Source organism: Vigna angularis, chromosome 4 (assembly GCF_016808095.1).
Source record: "Vigna angularis cultivar LongXiaoDou No.4 chromosome 4, ASM1680809v1, whole genome shotgun sequence".
In the NCBI taxonomy this organism is placed as follows: domain Eukaryota; kingdom Viridiplantae; phylum Streptophyta; class Magnoliopsida; order Fabales; family Fabaceae; genus Vigna; species Vigna angularis.
The window spans coordinates 38,917,837-38,937,072 of NC_068973.1; the positions used below are offsets into that span (position 1 = coordinate 38,917,837).

At 32.2% G+C, this 19,236-nt stretch overlaps 3 protein-coding genes across 7 annotated transcripts; 1 reads left to right on the forward strand and 2 right to left on the reverse strand.

The window, feature by feature from the left end:
• Nucleotides 1-1,035: 1,035 nt before the first annotated feature.
• LOC108342167 (putative cyclin-A3-1) lies at nucleotides 1,036-3,664 on the reverse strand. Of its 2 annotated transcripts, none has more exons than XM_017579888.2 (8): nucleotides 3,167-3,664; nucleotides 2,843-3,069; nucleotides 2,679-2,754; nucleotides 2,490-2,566; nucleotides 2,381-2,414; nucleotides 2,096-2,245; nucleotides 1,861-1,995; nucleotides 1,036-1,776 (listed from the first exon to the last, which is right to left on the reverse strand). In XM_017579888.2, exons 1-8 carry the CDS (start codon nucleotides 3,434-3,436, stop codon nucleotides 1,711-1,713), a joined length of 1,035 nt encoding a protein of 344 aa, XP_017435377.1. In that variant the 5' UTR covers nucleotides 3,437-3,664; the 3' UTR covers nucleotides 1,036-1,710. The 2 variants fall into 2 exon arrangements, with proteins under 2 accessions (XP_017435377.1, XP_017435376.1); XM_017579887.2 differs by having other exon boundaries at nucleotides 2,843-3,075.
• A 1,044-nt stretch (nucleotides 3,665-4,708) lies between these two features.
• Nucleotides 4,709-12,698, reverse strand: LOC108343429 (WD40 repeat-containing protein HOS15). 4 transcript variants are annotated; one of them, XM_017581704.2, is made up of 14 exons: nucleotides 12,503-12,696; nucleotides 11,898-12,043; nucleotides 11,400-11,763; nucleotides 11,199-11,293; nucleotides 11,068-11,114; nucleotides 10,206-10,356; nucleotides 8,315-8,378; nucleotides 8,033-8,191; nucleotides 7,817-7,938; nucleotides 7,556-7,630; nucleotides 7,145-7,198; nucleotides 6,990-7,063; nucleotides 6,575-6,649; nucleotides 4,709-5,060 (listed from the first exon to the last, which is right to left on the reverse strand). In XM_017581704.2, the coding sequence occupies exons 1-14, from the start codon at nucleotides 12,561-12,563 to the stop codon at nucleotides 4,841-4,843; spliced, it is 1,707 nt and encodes a 568-aa protein (XP_017437193.1). In that variant the 5' UTR covers nucleotides 12,564-12,696; the 3' UTR covers nucleotides 4,709-4,840. The 4 variants fall into 4 exon arrangements, with proteins under 4 accessions (XP_017437193.1, XP_052732692.1, XP_017437194.1 ...); XM_052876732.1 differs by having other exon boundaries at nucleotides 12,490-12,612; XM_017581705.2 differs by having other exon boundaries at nucleotides 11,400-11,771; nucleotides 12,490-12,612.
• Nucleotides 12,699-13,148: 450 nt separating this feature from the next.
• On the forward strand, nucleotides 13,149-13,924 carry LOC108342118 (MFP1 attachment factor 1). Its single transcript, XM_017579825.2, has one exon. It carries the CDS (start codon nucleotides 13,283-13,285, stop codon nucleotides 13,778-13,780), a length of 498 nt encoding a protein of 165 aa, XP_017435314.1. The 5' UTR covers nucleotides 13,149-13,282; the 3' UTR covers nucleotides 13,781-13,924.
• The last annotated feature ends 5,312 nt before the right edge of the window (nucleotides 13,925-19,236 follow it).

Genomic DNA, 19,236 nt, shown 5'->3' on the forward strand with positions numbered 1-19,236 from the left:
TTTCTTTGTATGACCGTTCGGTATAGGTTTTTTGTAAACCGTTCGGCCTAGTTGTAGCTAGTGTGTAGTTTTAACTCCTCGTTATATTGTAAGGTCGTTCGGCCGTATTTGTACTGAATCTCTTTTGAAAGACTGAGCTGTAATATTATTAGATGTGATCATTTTATTATATGGTTTCACACTGTATTTTTGGAATGTTACAAAATTGATTGTTTTAAATTTTAAAATTAATCAATATAAACTTCAATTAATATGTTGACATTCTTTAGATTAACCAAAATAAATTTTCAATTAAAAACAATATTTTTTTATTATTTTGTAATAAATTTAACTAAAATAAATTCTCAATTAAATATTAACATCTATAATTATGTTTATTCATTTACTTTTTATATTTATATTAAGTAAAAAATTAATTATCCAATTAATTAATGTTAAAGTTTTCATCTTTAATTAAAATAAATTATTAATAAATACAAAATTCATCTAATTACATGAAAATTTATAACTTTAATCAAACTAATTTCTCAATTAAAATTAAAAATCTTTTGACTCATGATTGTTATATAGATTTAACATTTTACTAACTTGTTACAATATAAAAATAATAATTTTACTTCATTATAAAATAAAAAACAAATAAAATTAAAACACAATAAAAATCTAAAAAAAAAACAATTTTGCTCATATAACTTCAAAATTTCATTAGGAAATTACCCTAAAGTTTAACCCTTCATTAAAAAACAAAAATATCATAAAAATAGAAGAATAATTATAGAAAGATAAGAAAATAAAAGAGAAGATTTTTATTGTTTTTACATCTTTCCATTTTATTTTTGTTACCTTTACAAAGTTTACTTTTTATACTTTTATATATGTGAACTTTCTAAATTCATTAATTACTTTTCAAACATTAATTATATTTAAAACTTAATATTAAACCCAAAACTATTTATTATTTATTTTTTCAATTTCTCAATCCCCATTTAATAATCACACAAACAAATATTAACTTAAGAAAAAAGAACACAGAACTAGAATGAATGACACTTTTCTTTTATTAGAGTCTGTTTAGATAAATAAATGTTAATGGTAACAAAAATGAATGATGAAAACAAATATGTCCCTAAAGAATAGGGCATTTCCAACAAACCAGAAACAACATCCCTAAATCCCAGCATCAACACCTCTGGTTTGCTGTCTAGAAACACAATAAAACCCTCGTTCTTTATCAGTTAAGCACAAAGACTCTCCCAAGATTGCAACCATCACTTGGATCAATGATGCCAAAGACATCAGCAAGATCTCAAGGACTATTTTTCACAAGGTGATTTTGTTCATATAAAATTCTATGCAATGAACTATGCAATTTTCACACCTCATCCTACACCATAGTTCTCCCAATACATGTCATTGAAAGACTCGCATAATTATTTAACAGTAACCATCATGATTGAGTGCTGTGTCTCCTTCAAGGCCTCAATGATGACCAAGAAGCTGTACAATCTAAGATGTTAATTGAGCCGTATGCATCTTTAAAGGTCTTCTCCATGATTGTTCAACAGAAAAGGCAATCGAACATTGATATCTTAGTTACCCCTCCAAATCTGTTCAAACAATGATCAAACCAACCACACTATTGACATGTGCTTTATCAAACATGATTTAAGAGATAGCAACTGAGATATATTCATCACAAAATTTGCTGCATCACTGGTCTTCAAAGTAACAATTTGGTACATAAGGAGGAGAAGGCAGGTTTGCAACACATTTGAACTGTTTCAATAAAAGATTTCAGATCACTCCATTTGTTATAAGGGGAATATAGGTACTTAACTAAACAAATACAAAAATAATCACCTTTTGTTGCTTGTACTTATCCCGGACAGCTTTGAAGGATGCTGCCTTTCGTAACAAGTACAGATCATGCAAGGTTCGGACACATTCTTTCAACTCAGCTGGTTTGTAACCCGAACATTCATTCAAAGAAGGAGTCTGCAATAGTTTCTCAATTATGAGTATCTTGAACAATTGCTAACAGTTCCAACTATTTCAAAAATCAACTTACAACTATTCATAACATGAAAATACTAACCCATGGATGCACTTCAGGCGAGATAATAAACCTGGAAAGAAATACAGCTGATGCTGCCACAACAGAAGGCAAAAATCTCAAACAATCATAGTCCAACAAGCTTAATTCAGCCAGATAACGACCCAAAAATTCAATATGTGAATTTGGAATCTGAAATAACAAATAAAAGAAAAGCAATTAATAAACAACACAATGAAGCTCTTTTAAGACAATGAATAAGAATAGGTGAAGCTCAATGAAGCTTTTAAGACCATGACCAAGAATAGGTGGAGCAGTTTAACTTACCATTTTATTGTCAGAAACAACATCGGCAAACCTCCTGAATAATAACAACACTCAATTAATTTCATGTCAAAAGAGGTGAAAATTCATATTCACAATATTAGGCCCATACCTGAGAAAGGTGTTCACAGTAGGACTTCCCATTTCAAAGTTTAGTGACTTCAGTATGTCAGCTTCCATCTTAACAACCTATATATACATATTATATATAATCATTAGCCATGAAAATCAAAGAGTTAAAAAAAAGACAATTCACTAAGAAAGCAATTTGGTACTCCCAAAAATAGCACTGCATCTTTACCTCTGCCTTGTCATATGTGTAATCAGTAATACTGCAAAAATCACTCACACAAGGTGGATCCATTTCCTCATATTTACTACATATTAAAAAAAGACACAATGTAATTTTTAAGAAGTTTAAGAGAACAAATATTAAAAAATTAAAAAAAGAAATGATATCCTTACCATGAAATGAGCATGGAGGAAACACCAAGCAACTGAAGCTTCGATTTAGTCACAGGATTAATAGACAAAAACCTATCAATGTATGAAACAGAGAGATGAAGAGTGTCTGGGAGAAGCTTGTACTCCTCACCCACTTCTACTAACCAATCCACCAAAATTGCTCTCATGGTTGGTGTAACTAGCTTCTGAACTTTCTCAATGTAGTCAACCATTGGTCTCCTCTTTTTCTGCATCTGAGACAAAATATCAAATTTAAAACTGAGATACATAAAATTCTCAAGGACAAAATTAAGAGTTTTGTTAATGTGAAGAAATCAAAATTACCTCCATCTCATGAAGATACTCATAGACATCGGAAACAAGGGATTCATCAATGTGAGGGGAAGAAGAGTGATTGGTTGTGGGAGATGGCTTCTTGGCATTGGGATTCTTCACATTTCGCGATTTCTCTTTCAAAGGATTTTGAGTTCCTGGAACGATAAGATTTGGTAAATTGGGAAGTTCAGCCAAAGCAACCCTATGCCTTTTGGGATGTTGTTTTTGGACCAACACCATTGCATCTGCCTTTCTCTTTGAGGCGGCACGAGTCTCCATCTTGTTCCTTCTGTGGTGTGAATTTGGAAGAGAGGGAGAGAACAGACAGATGGAACAAGATGAGCTTGAAGTTTTGGGTGAAGAAGAGAGATTGGTGCCATGTTTATGTATAATGGGTAGACAAGAGAAAGAGAGTTTGGAGAATGAAAACGAAAATGAATTAGTGTGTCTGAAAATTTAGAGATTTGGCGTGACTGAAAATTTTGAGATTTCGTTTTGGTTCCAAATTCAAATGTATAGTGTGGTTTAGGGTTTGTGTAGGAATATAAGAGAATTTTCACATGGCGGGAAGGGCTCTTCTTTTCCGCCTTCTGGTAGAATGATTTGAAAAAGTAATAAATGGTTTATAATGGTCTGTATACATTCACATTTTATTTTTTATTTATTCTTCAAGTATTTTTTTAAAATTAATTTTATTCTTCAAATAATATTTTTTAATTTAATTATATTTTTCAAATGTAATTATTTTTAAAAATGGAATAAGTATTTACAATAAAAAAAATTATTTATAAAATAAAATAAAAAAACTACCTACAAAACTTCATTATTTATATTTTATTATAAAAAAATTGAACTTAAAATTTTCACTAATATTCTATAATATTCATTAATTTCGTTTTTATAATTTTCACTCAGTTTTTATAATTTTCATAAAATTTATATTTTTGAAACTCTTCAAAAATTATGCTACCATCTATAATTACTTTTATTAAATTTTTATTTAATGATTTAATTAATATTTTAATTAATTAACTTAATTCAATATTTTATTAATATTTATAATTTTGTAGTAATTTAAAAAAATATAATTAAGTTTTTTCCTTTTAGTATAATTCTTCTACTTCTTTTCAAATTCTTATAATATATATAGCTGGTTTAGTTGCAGTACATACAAAGTATTTTTTTAAAGGAGTAATCTAAAATGAATAAAAGAGTGAGATAAAATTTTAGAAAACAAAACCAAAATAGGACTATATTTTAATGATAAAAACTTACTAAAATGAAGGGAAAATATGCATATAACAACTAGTCCATTTACAAGTTTTCCATTTAATTGCTTTCCTTGATATTTCTGTTATTTATCTTTCAAAGTTTAATTTCATTTCTGGAACTTTTTCATCATTTAATTGTTTATTACTTCATTGGCAATGGTATATTTTTAATTCCTGTAATCAAATTTCTTCTAAGACCGGACAATTCTCTGACACTTTGTAAAACCTTACAATTTTAGTTTACAAATCCTGTACCATTTTGAAACAAGCACCCATCAGATAAATAAGGTTAACACCACGTAAAGCTGGGTAACATGGAAGTAGAGAAATGTACCGAATGAGTCTGTACAAAAATGCTGTTAAAGTAGCACAGGAAATGATATTAGAGTAGAAGAGGTATGTCCTCTATAATTTACATTCGGAAATCCAAAACACAAACTATATTGTTTGAAAAACAAGCAGCAACTTTATCACCATCTTTGCTCCAATTAACTTCAAATATCCCACCTTTTCCAGTGTATGTTTTTACAATCTTGCCTTCCTTCACTGACCATATATGCACGAATCTATCCATGGAGCCACTGGCCAGATACTCCCCATTAGGACTGAATGCAACGGAATATACAGGATCCCTGAGTGTTATAAGAGAAAACAGTATATTAATTACAAATGCTAAAAATGTAATATGCAGGAACCTTGATGATTTATAAATTCCAATAAACAGAAAAACACCTATTCCTCTATATATTTTTTTTTGCATTTGTTTGCACTGTTGAAATCCAGTTATTCTGTTACCATTCACTTCAGTTATTGTCTAAATGTATTCGTAGACCTCTTTGTAATGAGATCCAGTTCATCATTTCTCTCTCTGACTCAATATCAGTATCTTACTGTTGCTTCTGTTTCAACTCGTTTTTTCTTCACCCACAGGATAATCTGGGGTTTATTCTTCTTTCTCTATCAATCAGCCGGATAATCTTGGGTTGATTCTTGTTTCTCTACCAATCAGGTGAGAACCACGACTCTACACACAAAGCCATGTGCAGGGTACTGATTGCCCAAAATAAGCTCAGTCTTTGAATGGATCCATTTTTCAACCAGCTAAGTGATGTTCAGTATGAAGCATGGAAAGGAAAAATAACATAGTTGCTTCTTGGGTTCTGAAATTCGTCTCCATTACATCAAGCGACATATGGAAAGACCTATAAGAATGTTTTTCATCTGTCAATATTCCCTCAAACTCTTTGGGAGAAATTTGTTGAGTATATTGATCCATCCACAAGTCAAATTGTGAAAGTGTTAAAACACTCCTAGATGCTTCCATTAGAAAAGGATACATATCTTGTTAATGGATCCAATTTGATGTATTTGTCGTGATCCTCTACAGTTCCAGAAAATCATTGTGGAAATTAGAACTACAGCAGCTGCTCCAGATCCAAGTTACAAATATTCAGGTATGTTTCACAATCCACCAATAGCTCTCTCTACAGCTGACTCAAAAGAACATCAACAATAATTACAGCAGCAGCTACATCTCCATGTTACATAAGCTTTAGTTCCCACAACAGGATCATCTACTTAGGTTGTTTGAGTTAGTTAAGGATCCGGTCATGGATTTCTATGATATCCACAATCAGAGCTCAAAACAGAGATATTAATTGTCTTTCATCTGAGAACATGTTTACTATAGATTCCAATAGTTCACACAAAATCCCAACACCAATAAGCAGATATTCTCATAAAAGCTCTGGTAAGAAACTTGTGCACGCCACTTATGTCCAATGTAGGATTCCTTGAAATCTTCCTCCACACTCCAACCATGTTAGGGGAGTATAAAAACATTTATTACAGTTTGTGACAATCAGATTCCGATTATTCTGTTATATTTTCAGTTAACTATGGTTCTTGATTACCTGCCAAAACATTTGAATTTATAGATCTCTTGGTTTCTCTCTAAAGCTTAATATTCCTATTTGTTAGCAACTGCCTATTAATCGTCTCCAATTCTTCAGTTTTGTGTCATTACTGATTAATAGTATATGATATATGAGCCTGGATAAAAAATGCATTCATCCATTCTTACAAATGCATATGCATAAGTGTTTGTGTGTATTATGCTTGTGAAGCATGTTTATAGTTTCTTCACCTGTGACCACTTAAGCTGTAGAGTACACTCCCTAGTTCCACGTCCCATAGCTTTATCGTTGAGTCAAATGAGGCACTGTTTGAGAGAACAATAAGCAAAAGTATTAGGGGAATACATAATAATGAGTTTGGTTTATTTAATTGTGTGCCTTCAGGGACACAGTTCAAGGACATGTAACATTTATTATGTGCATTAAGGACTTAAAGATAAAAGAAAAGTATTGATTTTTTTAGATTTTTAACATATTAAATGCTTGTACTTTTCATTTAATAGTATATATTTTTAATTTTTAACCTCCACTCTCAGGACACAAGTTAACAAAACCGTTGTTTCAAAACAAAAACTTTTTCACGAAGATGCAATTTCATATCTTACTACTATTGCTGATTTTACATGATGTTGAAAGCATATTTACCTTGCTAGCACTAACTGCTGATTGGGATTGTTGGTACCGGGGCCTGTAGGGCTCCATCGAATTGTATAGATCCCCTAAAGGATCATTTCTTTATTAGAAAGAGAATAAAGGGAATCAGAAGGAAAAAAAGAACACAGACAAACATCTCTCCAAACCTTGACATGTTCCTTCAAATCATGCAAAAAGTTATCCTGCTTTAAACTCCATATCTGCAACATAGTTTCATGAAACAGTCAATTGGACAATGATAAATAATTAGTTACACTGATGTTTACCCTTCCACAAGCAGTTTTCTATCCACTTTTTGTTCAAAAATGCTAAAAAAAGAGACATATTTCATACAGATGCTTGTTATATACTTTTATCAAGAACTAAATTTAATAAATATTTTTTCTCAGTTCCACTCCCACTTTTTTTTTCCTCACGACCCTTATCTGCACTTCACCGATTATATTATAACATTATAATAATTCTTTTAAAATAAAATGTATATCTGCACTTCACTGATGTATCTCTGTTTTATATAACAACCAAGTAAACCTAAGGGACAGTTTTCTGTTGATTACTTTTGCAGTGTGATCATCGGAGCATGAAGCCAGTAAAGAACCCGTTGGATCCCATTTAATGGCATTAACTTCATCCTGAAACAATAGCATTACAGAATGTTTGAGGAAAGATTAAAAACCATATTTGAATATGCTCACAGCTTAATACAATTAACATTTTATTCTATTTTTTGATGGACAATTACCCTGTCCTTTCAATTTAAAAGTTAGTAGTTTAACAAAATAAATCTATCAGAGGACTGGTTGACAAGGACGAGATACCTGATGCCCGGAGAAAGTTTTGAGTGGTCTATTCTCCCCAATTTTGCAAACATGAATCATTTTATCAGTGGAGCATGTAGCAAACGTAACATTGTTTCGCCAATCAACATCAAGAGTTGGACCTGATACAATTTGCTAATATCTAAGACTACAAGGAAAGTCATACAGAAAATCAGAAGTTTTATTCACCAGAAAATATGCAAAAAACAAACTTACCAGTGTGAAATTCGAATAGTTGTTTCCATTCCCCAGTCTTTATATTCCACACAATAGCAGTCTTATCCACACTTCCACTAAGAAGATAATCCCCTTTCTTGTTCCACTTCAAGGAAAATATTGGACCTTTGTGCTTGTTTAATGTACTATTCAACTCCCCTAATGAACCTCAAAAAGGAAGAGGTCAGTTAACAGCAAAGGATACCAGACCCAGGGTCACAAATAATGCACATATCATGCCAAGAAATGCATATTCATTAAATAAAATATCTAACAGCTCACCATCTCTACTCCATATTCTTGCTTGGCCATCATAGGAACCAGTTGCCAATAGTGTTCCGTCTCCCTTTGTAATAAAAAAACCATAGAAAAACATATTAGCTGGGGAACAAAATTGAAACACAAGTGGAAGAGGGCATTCATAGTATTCTTGATTGCCCATCTTAGGAACCGGTTGCCAATAGTGTTCCGTCCCCCTTTGTAATAAAAAGCATATCGATAGATATAAGCTGAAGAATGAAACTGAAAACAAGTGGAAGACAAAATTCATAGTGTTCGACTAAGGCAGAGTGGAAGATCCAAAAAAGGGTAAAATTAATTGTACAAAGATTTTCACAGTAAGTATGCAACCACAGTAATTGTTAGGACATAGGGTGGTAGGGTATAATGGGTAATGGGTTTAGGATAGAAGGTGGAGGAATTGTATAAATAGTACTCTCTTATATTGTGAGAGGGGGCTTTTTGGAATATTTTTTTGTGAAATCTGGACTTTGGCCAGAAGAGGGGGATTAGGCCTCCGCTAGGGCTAAGAGAGGGATTAGGCCTCCATTAGCGCTATCTATGTACCTTCTTTCAGTATCAATACAGAAACCATTGTTTTACAGTGTTATTTCTTGTTCATTAGTGCGAGAGTGTTTGTTCTAGTTAGGTTTCAAACCCAGGTACCTAACAGTAATAAAAAAACCATAGAAAAACATATTAGCTGGGGAACAAAATTGAAACACAAGTGGAAGAGGACATTCATAGTATTCTTGATTGCCCATCTTAGGAACCGGTTGCCAATAGTGTTCCGTCCCCCTTTGTAATAAAAAGCATATCGATAGATATAAGCTGAAGAATGAAACTGAAAACAAGTGGAAGACAAAATTCATAGTGTTCGACTAAGGCAGAGTGGAAGATCCAAAAAAGGGTAAAATTAATTGTACAAAGATTTTCACAGTAAGTATGCAACCACAGTAATTGTTAGGACATAGGGTGGTAGGGTATAATGGGTAATGGGTTTAGGATAGAAGGTGGAGGAATTGTATAAATAGTACTCTCTTATATTGTGAGAGGGGGCTTTTTGGAATATTTTTTTGTGAAATCTGGACTTTGGCCAGAAGAGGGGGATTAGGCCTCCGCTAGGGCTAAGAGAGGGATTAGGCCTCCATTAGCACTATCTATGTACCTTCTTTCAGTATCAATACAGAAACCATTGTTTTACAGTGTTATTTCTTGTTCATTAGTGCGAGAGTGTTTGTTCTAGTTAGGTTTCAAACCCAGGTACCTAACAGTAATAAAAAAACCATAGAAAAACATATTAGCTGGGGAACAAAATTGAAACACAAGTGGAAGAGGACATTCATAGTATTCTTGATTGCCCATCTTAGCAACCGGTTGCCAATAGTGTTCCGTCCCTCTTTGTAATAAAAAGCATATCGATAGATATAAGCTGAAGAATGAAACTGAAAACAAGTGGAAGACAAAATTCATAGTGTTCGACTAAGGCAGAGTGGAAGACCCAAAAAAGGGTAAAATTAACTGTACAAAGATTTTCACAGTAAGTATGCAACCACAGTAATTGTTAGGACATAGGGTGGTAGGGTATAATGGGTAATGGGTTTAGGATAGAAGGTGGAGGAATTGTATAAATAGTACTCTCTTATATTGTGAGAGGGGGCTTTTTGGAATATTTTTTTGTGAAATCTGGACTTTGGCCAGAAGAGGGGGATTAGGCCTCCGCTAGGGCTAAGAGAGGGATTAGGCCTCCATTAGCGCTATCTATGTACCTTCTTTCAGTATCAATACAGAAACCATTGTTTTACAGTGTTATTTCTTGTTCATTAGTGCGAGAGTGTTTGTTCTAGTTAGGTTTCAAACCTAGGTACCTAACAGTAATGCTACAAAGACTTACGTTCCAATCGAGTGTAGTCACATCCTTGCTTTTTTCATTGGTGTTTTCTTTAAAGTGCTGCAGCACAACAACATTTACTGGTTCATTTTGCACACCAGAGTCACAAGGTCCATCAGCAATTTTCCAAATTCGAGCTGTTGAATCTCCAGATCTGGAATAGTTAATCAAACAAAATTGACATATTGGCTGATCTTAACATAAATTTGATACAAGGAAACAAAAGGATAGCTGTTCATACTGTTTGCTAAGTGTTCATCCTGCATAATTATTATCAGAAACTGAGCTACTTCAACATTAAGGTGATTTTAATAAATAAAATATTTACTTCACAATTAATTTATGATAGAAAACAGCCTGTATTGTTGCTGTAGACAAATTATACTGTCATACTCTATGTTTTGTAAGTAGGTTTTAAGTTATAGTATTATTGAACATATAAATAATTCAACACTGGATCAAAGTATTAAATTTTGAGGATTTGAGAATTTCAATCAATTTGAAGTACAAGTCCACGGTCAAAACTTAAAAATCAAGAGAATGCTTGTCATAAAAAGCATACTGCCCTATTGTATATTGATACATAACAAGTTCCTTTGACTTGTATACATTAAGAAACTAAATTTTAAATTCTTCATAGGTAGACAGTATTACTATGTGTCCTATATTACGACGGCTGTCATAAGGAACTTATAAAACAGTATTTCAAATTTGGAAATAACCAGCAATTCATGAATAGGAGAATAGAGGAAAGGCAATAAAAGGAACAGAAAGAAGAAGAGCTATTGTCTTCAAAATAGAATAACAGGGAGAATATACTTTTGAGAACTAAATGTGTTTTCTTTACAAAGTGGCTTGCACTCACCCAGACGCAAGAAGTGGAGCTGATGGATTCCAAGCACAGGCAAAAACCTGACAGGAATGAAATAACTTTCAATAAGCCTCACAATGGGAGGAAAACCTACACGGAAAATAAGAAAACAGATAAGCACAAACCTCCGACGAATGGCCTTTCAAAATTTTTACATCATGACATGGAGTATCATTAGGCGACGACATGGGGCTCTGTGAAATCTCCATTGGCTCAGGCCCTGTGCATAACAGCTTTACTTTTTCCCTTATATGACATGCTATATTCATAAAGATTGAAAGCCAATGGGGAAAAAACTAAATAAAACATTATACATTAATATTTACCTCCATACGTTCTATTGTTTAGATTTTCAACAGTAGTCTTATCTTCGTGTTTCTCTGTATGGTTTTGATCGGTATGTTGTGTTTCTTTATATTCATCCTTTGGTTGCTCCTTCTCTTTTTCTAACCTTATTTTTTCCAGTCTCTGTTCGTTTTCCTTTTCTTTCCTCTCCTTCTCTCTTTCCTGAACATGTTCCCTCCTTGCGTTGTCGTGAGTCGAGCCATTCACTATTTTATTCGATTCGGATTTATGATGACTTAGATTTTCCTTTTTGGCTTTTACTATATCGTGTAGCTCATTGGGCTCCTTTGTGATAAGATCCAGAGGTTGTAGAAACGAAAAATCCTCATCCATGTCAGCATCACTCTGGAGACCTAACACAGACACCAATCAGCTTAAGGTCCTCGAGCAATGCATTCATTATGTGCATGTTAGTATTAATGACTTGATTATTCGATAACATATTACGAAGATGAACAACAAAAATTAAAATTGCTTACACCACTCAGGTTAGCTTCCAGCTCAAGATATTGAATGCCTTTCTGTATGAATGTAACAAGAGCACCCGGTGGAACCACATTATCATCATTTTTGCATCTATCAATCCCCGCTTCATACCCGAATGCAAATGCAGAATGAGTAAAACCTGAAACAAAGCAGCCATCAGAAAATATGAGAAGAAATTCAACAGGGGGGGACACGTTATCTTCGGTATATTTTCCTCTTTTAACAAAAATCATATTGCAGGAAAAATTATATGATTTGTAACTATGAAATCAAGGCCATTACGGATATGACAAGATACTAAAATAATAATTACCCTAATATCGCAAAGATGACCGAATCTACTAACTTTCTAGAAACCACGGTTTCGAGTAATAAATTATATCAAATGAGAACTTAAAAACTTCTTTTTTAAACTAGTTGACAAAGGTAATGATAAAACCTTTGGGTTTGCAAAAGTCAAGCAAAGATAATGGAAGCTAAAATGGAAGAGTTCCTCCTAACTAAGTACCGTGATAGATAGTGATATTTAAGAGTTTGTATTGTGAAAGAAAAAAAGCGAAAAATTAAAAAAAAAAAAAAGATTACAAAAAGGACGAGCCTGATTCGTGAAGGTAACGGAAGACTAAGTAGTTCAATTCAGTGGAGGTGATTGAGATCATTGTGATTGTTGATCAGTTTGTTTAAGGGAATAGCTAGAGTGGCTCAAGTGTTAACTGCAGAGAAAATGCTCGAAGAAGAGGTGTTGAAGTGAGGTGGAGGTGGTGGTGTGGGTTGGGGTTTGGGCGGATACCGGGTCGCAATCACATTTGGGCTTTTCCATTTCTTACCATTAAAGTTTGGGCTTCTTTTTCTGGTATCCCATTGTTTTCCTTTTCTATATATTTTTATTTTTATATTTTAATACTCGTATTTTGCATAATTTTATAATATCTATTATATTGCTCAAGATAATAATTATTTTAGAAGGCATAATTCAAAATGCGTTCAGTAATTTTTTTGAATTACATTTCCTAAAATTCCCTTTACCATGACTTTAATACATATCTAATTTAGTTTATTTTAAGAAACAATTACTTGTATATTACATTCAAAACTTTAAAAAAAAATTACTCATCTAGTTTCTTAGTTGTGCAAACGTTACTTTTGATTTCTATACTTAAAAATGATTTATTTTTACTTTTCTCTATTTTAAAACTACGATTAGGAAATGTTTTTCTATGGTTAATTAATTTGTGATGATTTCTTTTTTTGCTTGGTGAATTAATAGAAGTCCTTTCTTGAAAGCCAAAGGTTTCGAACGACTTCTTTCCTTACTAGTCTGTCAGAGAGGTCTTGCCTCCAATCCAATTCCACTGTTTCCCTCTCCTCTCCTCTCAAAATGTCCGAACCGGAAAACGAACCCGAACCCCAATCGGAGCAAGACTCCGTCCCGCCGTCGAAGCTGCCTACCCAAGACCAACCCGCCGCCGCCGCCAAGTTCGGCCCCGCTAGCGTCACCTTCACCATTTGGCCTCCCACTCAGCGCACGCGCGATGCCGTCATCAACCGCCTGATCGAAACCCTGTCCTCCACATCCGTCCTCTCCAAGCGCTACGGGACAATGCCTCCCGAGGAGGCCTCTGCTGCCGCCCGCCAGATCGAGGATGAGGCCTTCGCCGCCGCTGGCCGCTCCTCCACCTCTGATAGCGACGGGATCGAGATCCTCCAGGTTTACTCCAAGGAGATCAGCAAACGGATGCTCGACACCGTCAAGTCCAAAGCCACCACCGGCTCTCCCGCCGTCGATAACGGTGTTGCTGAGAACCCTACCTCCGAAGTTGCTCCTACCCCTGCCGCAGAGAGCGATCCTGCCGCTGCTGCCGAGTCCGAAACCTGACCATTCGGGATTATAGTATATTATCTCAGGGTTTCCTTGCTGGGGGTTTATGTTTTAATGTTATATACTCTGATGATGTTCTATCTGTAAAACTAAGTTTATTTGTCGTGCAACCAATTTTCATTATATATATTCCCTTGAACATCTTAGGTTTTTCTTTGTTTCCTCCAAACATTACTGTGTGTGTTGTTGTTTTCGGTGCATATTTATTGTTTGTTGCAAACTCACGTCTTACATTGTTTTGGTACGCCTGCAAGTCGTGAAACTGTTTATGGATTGGTTAAACTTGGTTACTTAACTGTTGCAGTATTTTCCTCTCTTGTGCATATATGGTGTTTTGTCTTTTAGCTTGCTTATTGTTGTATTTATACTAGTACTGATTTGGAATTAGATATACAACGAGAGCATGTAGTTCAGAGTTGATATCTATGACTTTTGAGTAATGAGTAATCAATACTGATATTTTATTTATAAAAGAATAAATTTCTTGAAAGTTAGACTTACCATTGAATCGAGTTCTATATCTTTGTGTGACAGTTTACATCAAAGCATGTGTGAAGTAGACCTGGGGTTTAAAGTGAAATGTGGTATTATTTGAAAGATGTGAGGAGTCAACTTAGATTGAAATCTGAAAAGACTTCGGATTTCTATCTAGTTCCAGAAGGGAAGGGCGTGCCCTTCAGCCCTTCTATAGGAATAATTATGTTTAACTCATAATTGGTAAGGCTTCACTAGTTAGTTGAAACATATTTAAAAACACCTACTTATAGGACCCCAAAAATTGGAATGTTCTAGAGCTGATTGGACGTATGACTAAATTTAATTGCTTTTTTTGAATTTAGAGAATGATAATGGTATATTATGCAAGAGAATGTAGTTCATAGGTCTGCATATCATTCATATATATAGATTCTTATTTTCATAAGAAATATCTACTGTCAATGCGATTACTAATTTTCTTAAGGGAACTTGACTAGTCACCTTTAGAGGAGTCTGTCCTTCAATCTTGAGACATTGTTTAAAGAGATTGCATTTAATATAACTCGGACCAACGTAGCTTAATAGAGATTATTTCATAGGCTAATATTACTTTAGTGCAGATCCCCAAACACTAAATGCATTTCCTAAATGCATAATCTATGATCATTTCCAACAATTTATTGAACACTAAAACCACAATCTTGAGATTAAACTTTTCTACACGTAGAATAATGACTCTTCAATGACTTCTTGTATAATAAATATTTCTCACTGTGCATCAACACGCAGTTATATTTATGTTATCTTTTTTAGGTGCTGTGACCATACGGTCTTGTTGATTTCTGATTTCATGGTCCTATTCGTCAAATTTTGGATTAAGTCTACTGTTACTGCTTACTTGGATCCAATTTTAAATTACCATTAGTTTCTCTAACAAATTCTCCTTTGTTATTAGTTGGAGCATCAATTTTCTACTCTTTTTTCCGCAAAGTCTATGTATCTTGTTGTGACCTATGCATGCTTAGCTATATTGAAGTTGTGACCGATGTATCTTGTGGTGATTTGATCAGCTTAAAGTTTTTAAATATGCTTTGATGACTGTTTATTTCTTGTATATTGAAGTTGTCTATACCTTGTGAGATTGCAATTATGATTAATGATGTTGATGATGAACCTATTTAGCTAACATATTTCCATTTGTGCTCAATGATCAGAACAATTTGCTGGGACATGGTACTATTCTGTGTATTCAGATTAAACACTTTACCTTGGTTAACATGTCATTGGGAGCTTTTTATGTTATCATGCAACAGTAGCTTTGGGTGTTTCTGAACTAGAGAAGGCATCTCGTATTTTGATAATCTTTTATGGAGTTGTAGAGAGTGTATCGTCTGTATTATATTGTGTGCTTGATGACTGTGTATTTGTTGTATATTGGAGTTGTTTATACCATATGACATTGCAATTATGATTCATGAATTTGATGATGAACCGATTGAGCTAATATATTTCTATGTGTGCTCAATGATCAGAGCAATTTGCTGGGACAACATACATAGTTTCTGTTCTGTGGTCATAACACTTTACCTTGGTTAATATTTCATTAGGAGTTTTGTATGTTATCATGCACCTGTAGCTTAGGGTGGTCTGAACTAGAGAAGCATTTCATATTTAATAATCTCTCAGAGTTGTAGAGAGAGCCTATTATCTGTATTATCTATGATGTGTGCTGGTTATGAACAGATTTTGTAATAACTGCGTGCTCTTGCTAGTCATTGCATTCTGAACTTATACTTTCCGTAGAAATATAAACTTACCATGTGGAGTTAAGGTGTGATGGAAGAAAATAAAAATGAAGAAAAAAGTAGTTAAATAATTATGCAGTATAAGAGTTCAGATTCAAAACCAAAATGAAATCATATTTGATTGAAAAAGGATATAACTGTGATGAATATCCCAAACTGAGCTATTTTCTTATTATTATACTACGTGTATTTTACTATTTTATGGAGAAAATGATCGCTCTGAGAATAGTAGAATTTGTATAATCAATTAGTATAAGGAGCGATCATGTATCCTTATTGCTTCATTATTGTTTTTACCACAAGAAAGGATGACAATTACATACTCTTAAGTCTTCGATTGAGAGGGCTTCATATCATAAATGTTTCGTTATTATTTTTCTAATATGAAATATAGTTTTCGAGTTGTCGTAAGGAGCAGCTCGCTGGTTCGCATGCGTTTTACCCTGCTGTGTTTATTCTTAGAACATATCATGGCACAGATATCTGATGTCTTATGTAACACGACTGTGTATAATGGAGGTTTGGGATCGTTATTCGCAAAAGGAGAAAAAATACAGCATTTGGGGGGATGATGTTTTATTATATTGGCTTCTCTTGTTTAAAAAAAAATCATTATATATTCTTAGATGAACAGGGATTTGTGGTGGAGGAATGTTGTAATAGTGGTCACCAGAATACACACAAGAGAAATACTCTGTAATTGTATCATTGTACTGGAAATGTCTTTATTACAAGAAGAAGGACAATTACTAGAGTATAGAAGTAATTACAAAGTAAAAGATGAAGAGAGTTTCATTCAACACCTCCAAGATCTCATCCTGCACCTTCAAAAATTCCACTTTTAACCTTCTAGCATCTCATCCTGCACCTCCAACTTTTTCAAAACTTTATTTTTAACTTTAATAAATATTTTTTCATTTTTTTTTCTTTTCTATTAAAAACAATCTTCACTATCTTAACAATAATTTAATTTAATTTAAAATTTAAATATTATTTAAAATAATTTTGTATTTTAATAATTATTAAAATATAATTAATATTATAATAATAGTTATATTAAAAACATAAAAATAAAAAAAAATAATAATAAATAATAATAATAGTAAATTTGATTTAATATATTCAAATATATTAAATTATAATAAAATATTAGAATAAATTAAATAATTATTAAGTTTTAAATAAAAATGAAAATTTTAAAAAACTTATTTATATATTAAAATCTATAAAATATGTTAATAATTTTGTTTTTTATTTAAAATTTAATAAATATTAAACTTAAATAAAAATTATAATATTACTTATTATATTTTTCTATTTTAATAATTAATAAAATATAATTTATATTTTTAAAATAGTTCTATTAAGAAAATTGAAAAATAATAACTAAAATAAGAATAAAAATGAAAATAAAAATAATACTTAAAATTATATTTAATATATTTAAATATATTAAATTATATTAAAATATTAAATTAAATTTAATAATTATTAAAATTTAAAAAAAATAAAATTTTGAAAAATTTGTTAATAGATATCCGATAAGTTATGAATCGGATATCATATCCGATAAAGAAGGGTTTTTAAAATTTTATTTTATATATAAATTTTAATAATTATTTAATTTAATTTAATATTTTAATATAATTTAGTATATTTAAATATTTTATTTAATATAATTTTATTTTTTATTTGATAAATAATTGTTTTAAAATTTTGTTTATTATTTAAATTTTAATAATTATTTAATTTAATATATTAATATAATCTAATGTATTTGAATATATTAAATATTTTATTTAATATAATTTTACTTTTTGGTTATTATTTTTATTTTAATTATTTATTTTTATATTTTTAATATAACTATTATTATAATATAAATTATATTTTAATAATTATTAAAATATAAAATTATATTAAATAATATTAGAATTTTAAATTTAATTATTATTAAGGTGGTATAGAATTTTTTTAACAAGAAAAAGAAAAAAAAATAAAAATATATTTATTAAAATTAAAAATAAATTTTTTATAAAATTAAAAGTGTAGGATAATAACAAAATGTCATAATGTTAAAAGTGGAATTTTTGAAAGTGCAGGATGAGATTTTGGAGGTGTAGAATGAAACACTCAGATATAAACAAGGATGAAAACGTAATGAACCCAAAAAGAGGAAGGTTCGGCCCAATAAGTTTCTTCTCCCCTTCTCTCTCCAATCAGCGTGACCTATATGCCAATTGTCTCACCACACATAATTCTTTAGACATAGTTATTTTGGACCGTGAACTCTTTCTTATGATTTTATCATTTGTATCAGCTGTCAACGTGGTTACTACTAGTTGTTCCCATATTCCCCTCATTTGTCTTTTCTCAAATTGGTTACCTTGTCCCTAAGGTTGAATTCCGAAAAAGAAGATTCTAATGTAGTGTGATCCTCCCAAGTAGCTTGAGTGTTATCTAATCCCTTCCATGCTTCATGCCCTTGATAATCACTCGAGACTGAAGAATAAAAACTGGTTGTGCATCCCCGAAAGATGTGAGTAAGGGAATATAAGATTGAGAATGATTCTCCTTACAAGGCTTAAGGTGTCAAACGTGAAAAACTGAATGAATTCCAGCAGTCTCAGGTAACCACAGCTTGTAAGCAACCTTGCCAATCCTTTCAATAATAGGGAAAGGACCAAAGTACCTCAAACTTAGTTTCTGGTTTTTCCTTAAAGCAACAGAGTGTTGTCTATAAGGTTACAATTTGACCAACACTTTATCTCCAACCTTAAACTCCACATCCATCCAATTTTTATCTGTATCATTCTTCATTATTTGTTGAGCTCGATGAAGATTATATTTAAGATGGGAGAGAACGATGTCTCTTTGCAACAACTACTCTTGAACTGAAATCAGATTTGCTGGGTCAAGCACATATTTCACTAGTTACGTGCGATTAGCAGTTGACATACTAAGTGTGGTACCACTCAACCTGAACAAATGTTGCCAAAATTGGCTAGTGAAAACCCTGTCCCTATCTGAGACCATGGATTTTGGGAATCCATGTAGTTTAATCACCATCGACACAAAATTCTCTACCACTTGTTTACTGGTGTAATCTGTTTTCAAAGCAGAGAAATGGTCATACTTAGACAGTCTATCTACTACTACCAAGATCATTGT

What these genes read in the sequence shown, in the direction of transcription:
- LOC108342167 (XM_017579887.2), bottom strand. Translation starts at nt 3,436, where the DNA reads ATGGAGACTCGTGCCGCCTCAAAGAGAAAGGCAGATGCAATGGTGTTG. An exon ending in AGTATCTTCATGAGATGGAG is followed by an intron (nt 3,076 to 3,166) that starts GTAATTTTGATT and finishes ATTTTGTCTCAG; the next exon opens with ATGCAGAAAAAGAGGAGACC. An exon ending in ACTGTGAACACCTTTCTCAG is followed by an intron (nt 2,415 to 2,489) that starts GTATGGGCCTAA and finishes GTTATTATTCAG; the next exon opens with GAGGTTTGCCGATGTTGTTT.
- LOC108342118 (XM_017579825.2), top strand. Translation starts at nt 13,283, where the DNA reads ATGTCCGAACCGGAAAACGAACCCGAACCCCAATCGGAGCAAGACTCC.
- LOC108343429 (XM_017581704.2), bottom strand. Translation starts at nt 12,563, where the DNA reads ATGATCTCAATCACCTCCACTGAATTGAACTACTTAGTCTTCCGTTAC. An exon ending in TGACTACACTCGATTGGAAC is followed by an intron (nt 8,379 to 10,205) that starts GTAAGTCTTTGT and finishes TTTATTACAAAG; the next exon opens with GGAGACGGAACACTATTGGC. An exon ending in TACAGCTTAAGTGGTCACAG is followed by an intron (nt 5,061 to 6,574) that starts GTGAAGAAACTA and finishes TATAACACTCAG; the next exon opens with GGATCCTGTATATTCCGTTG.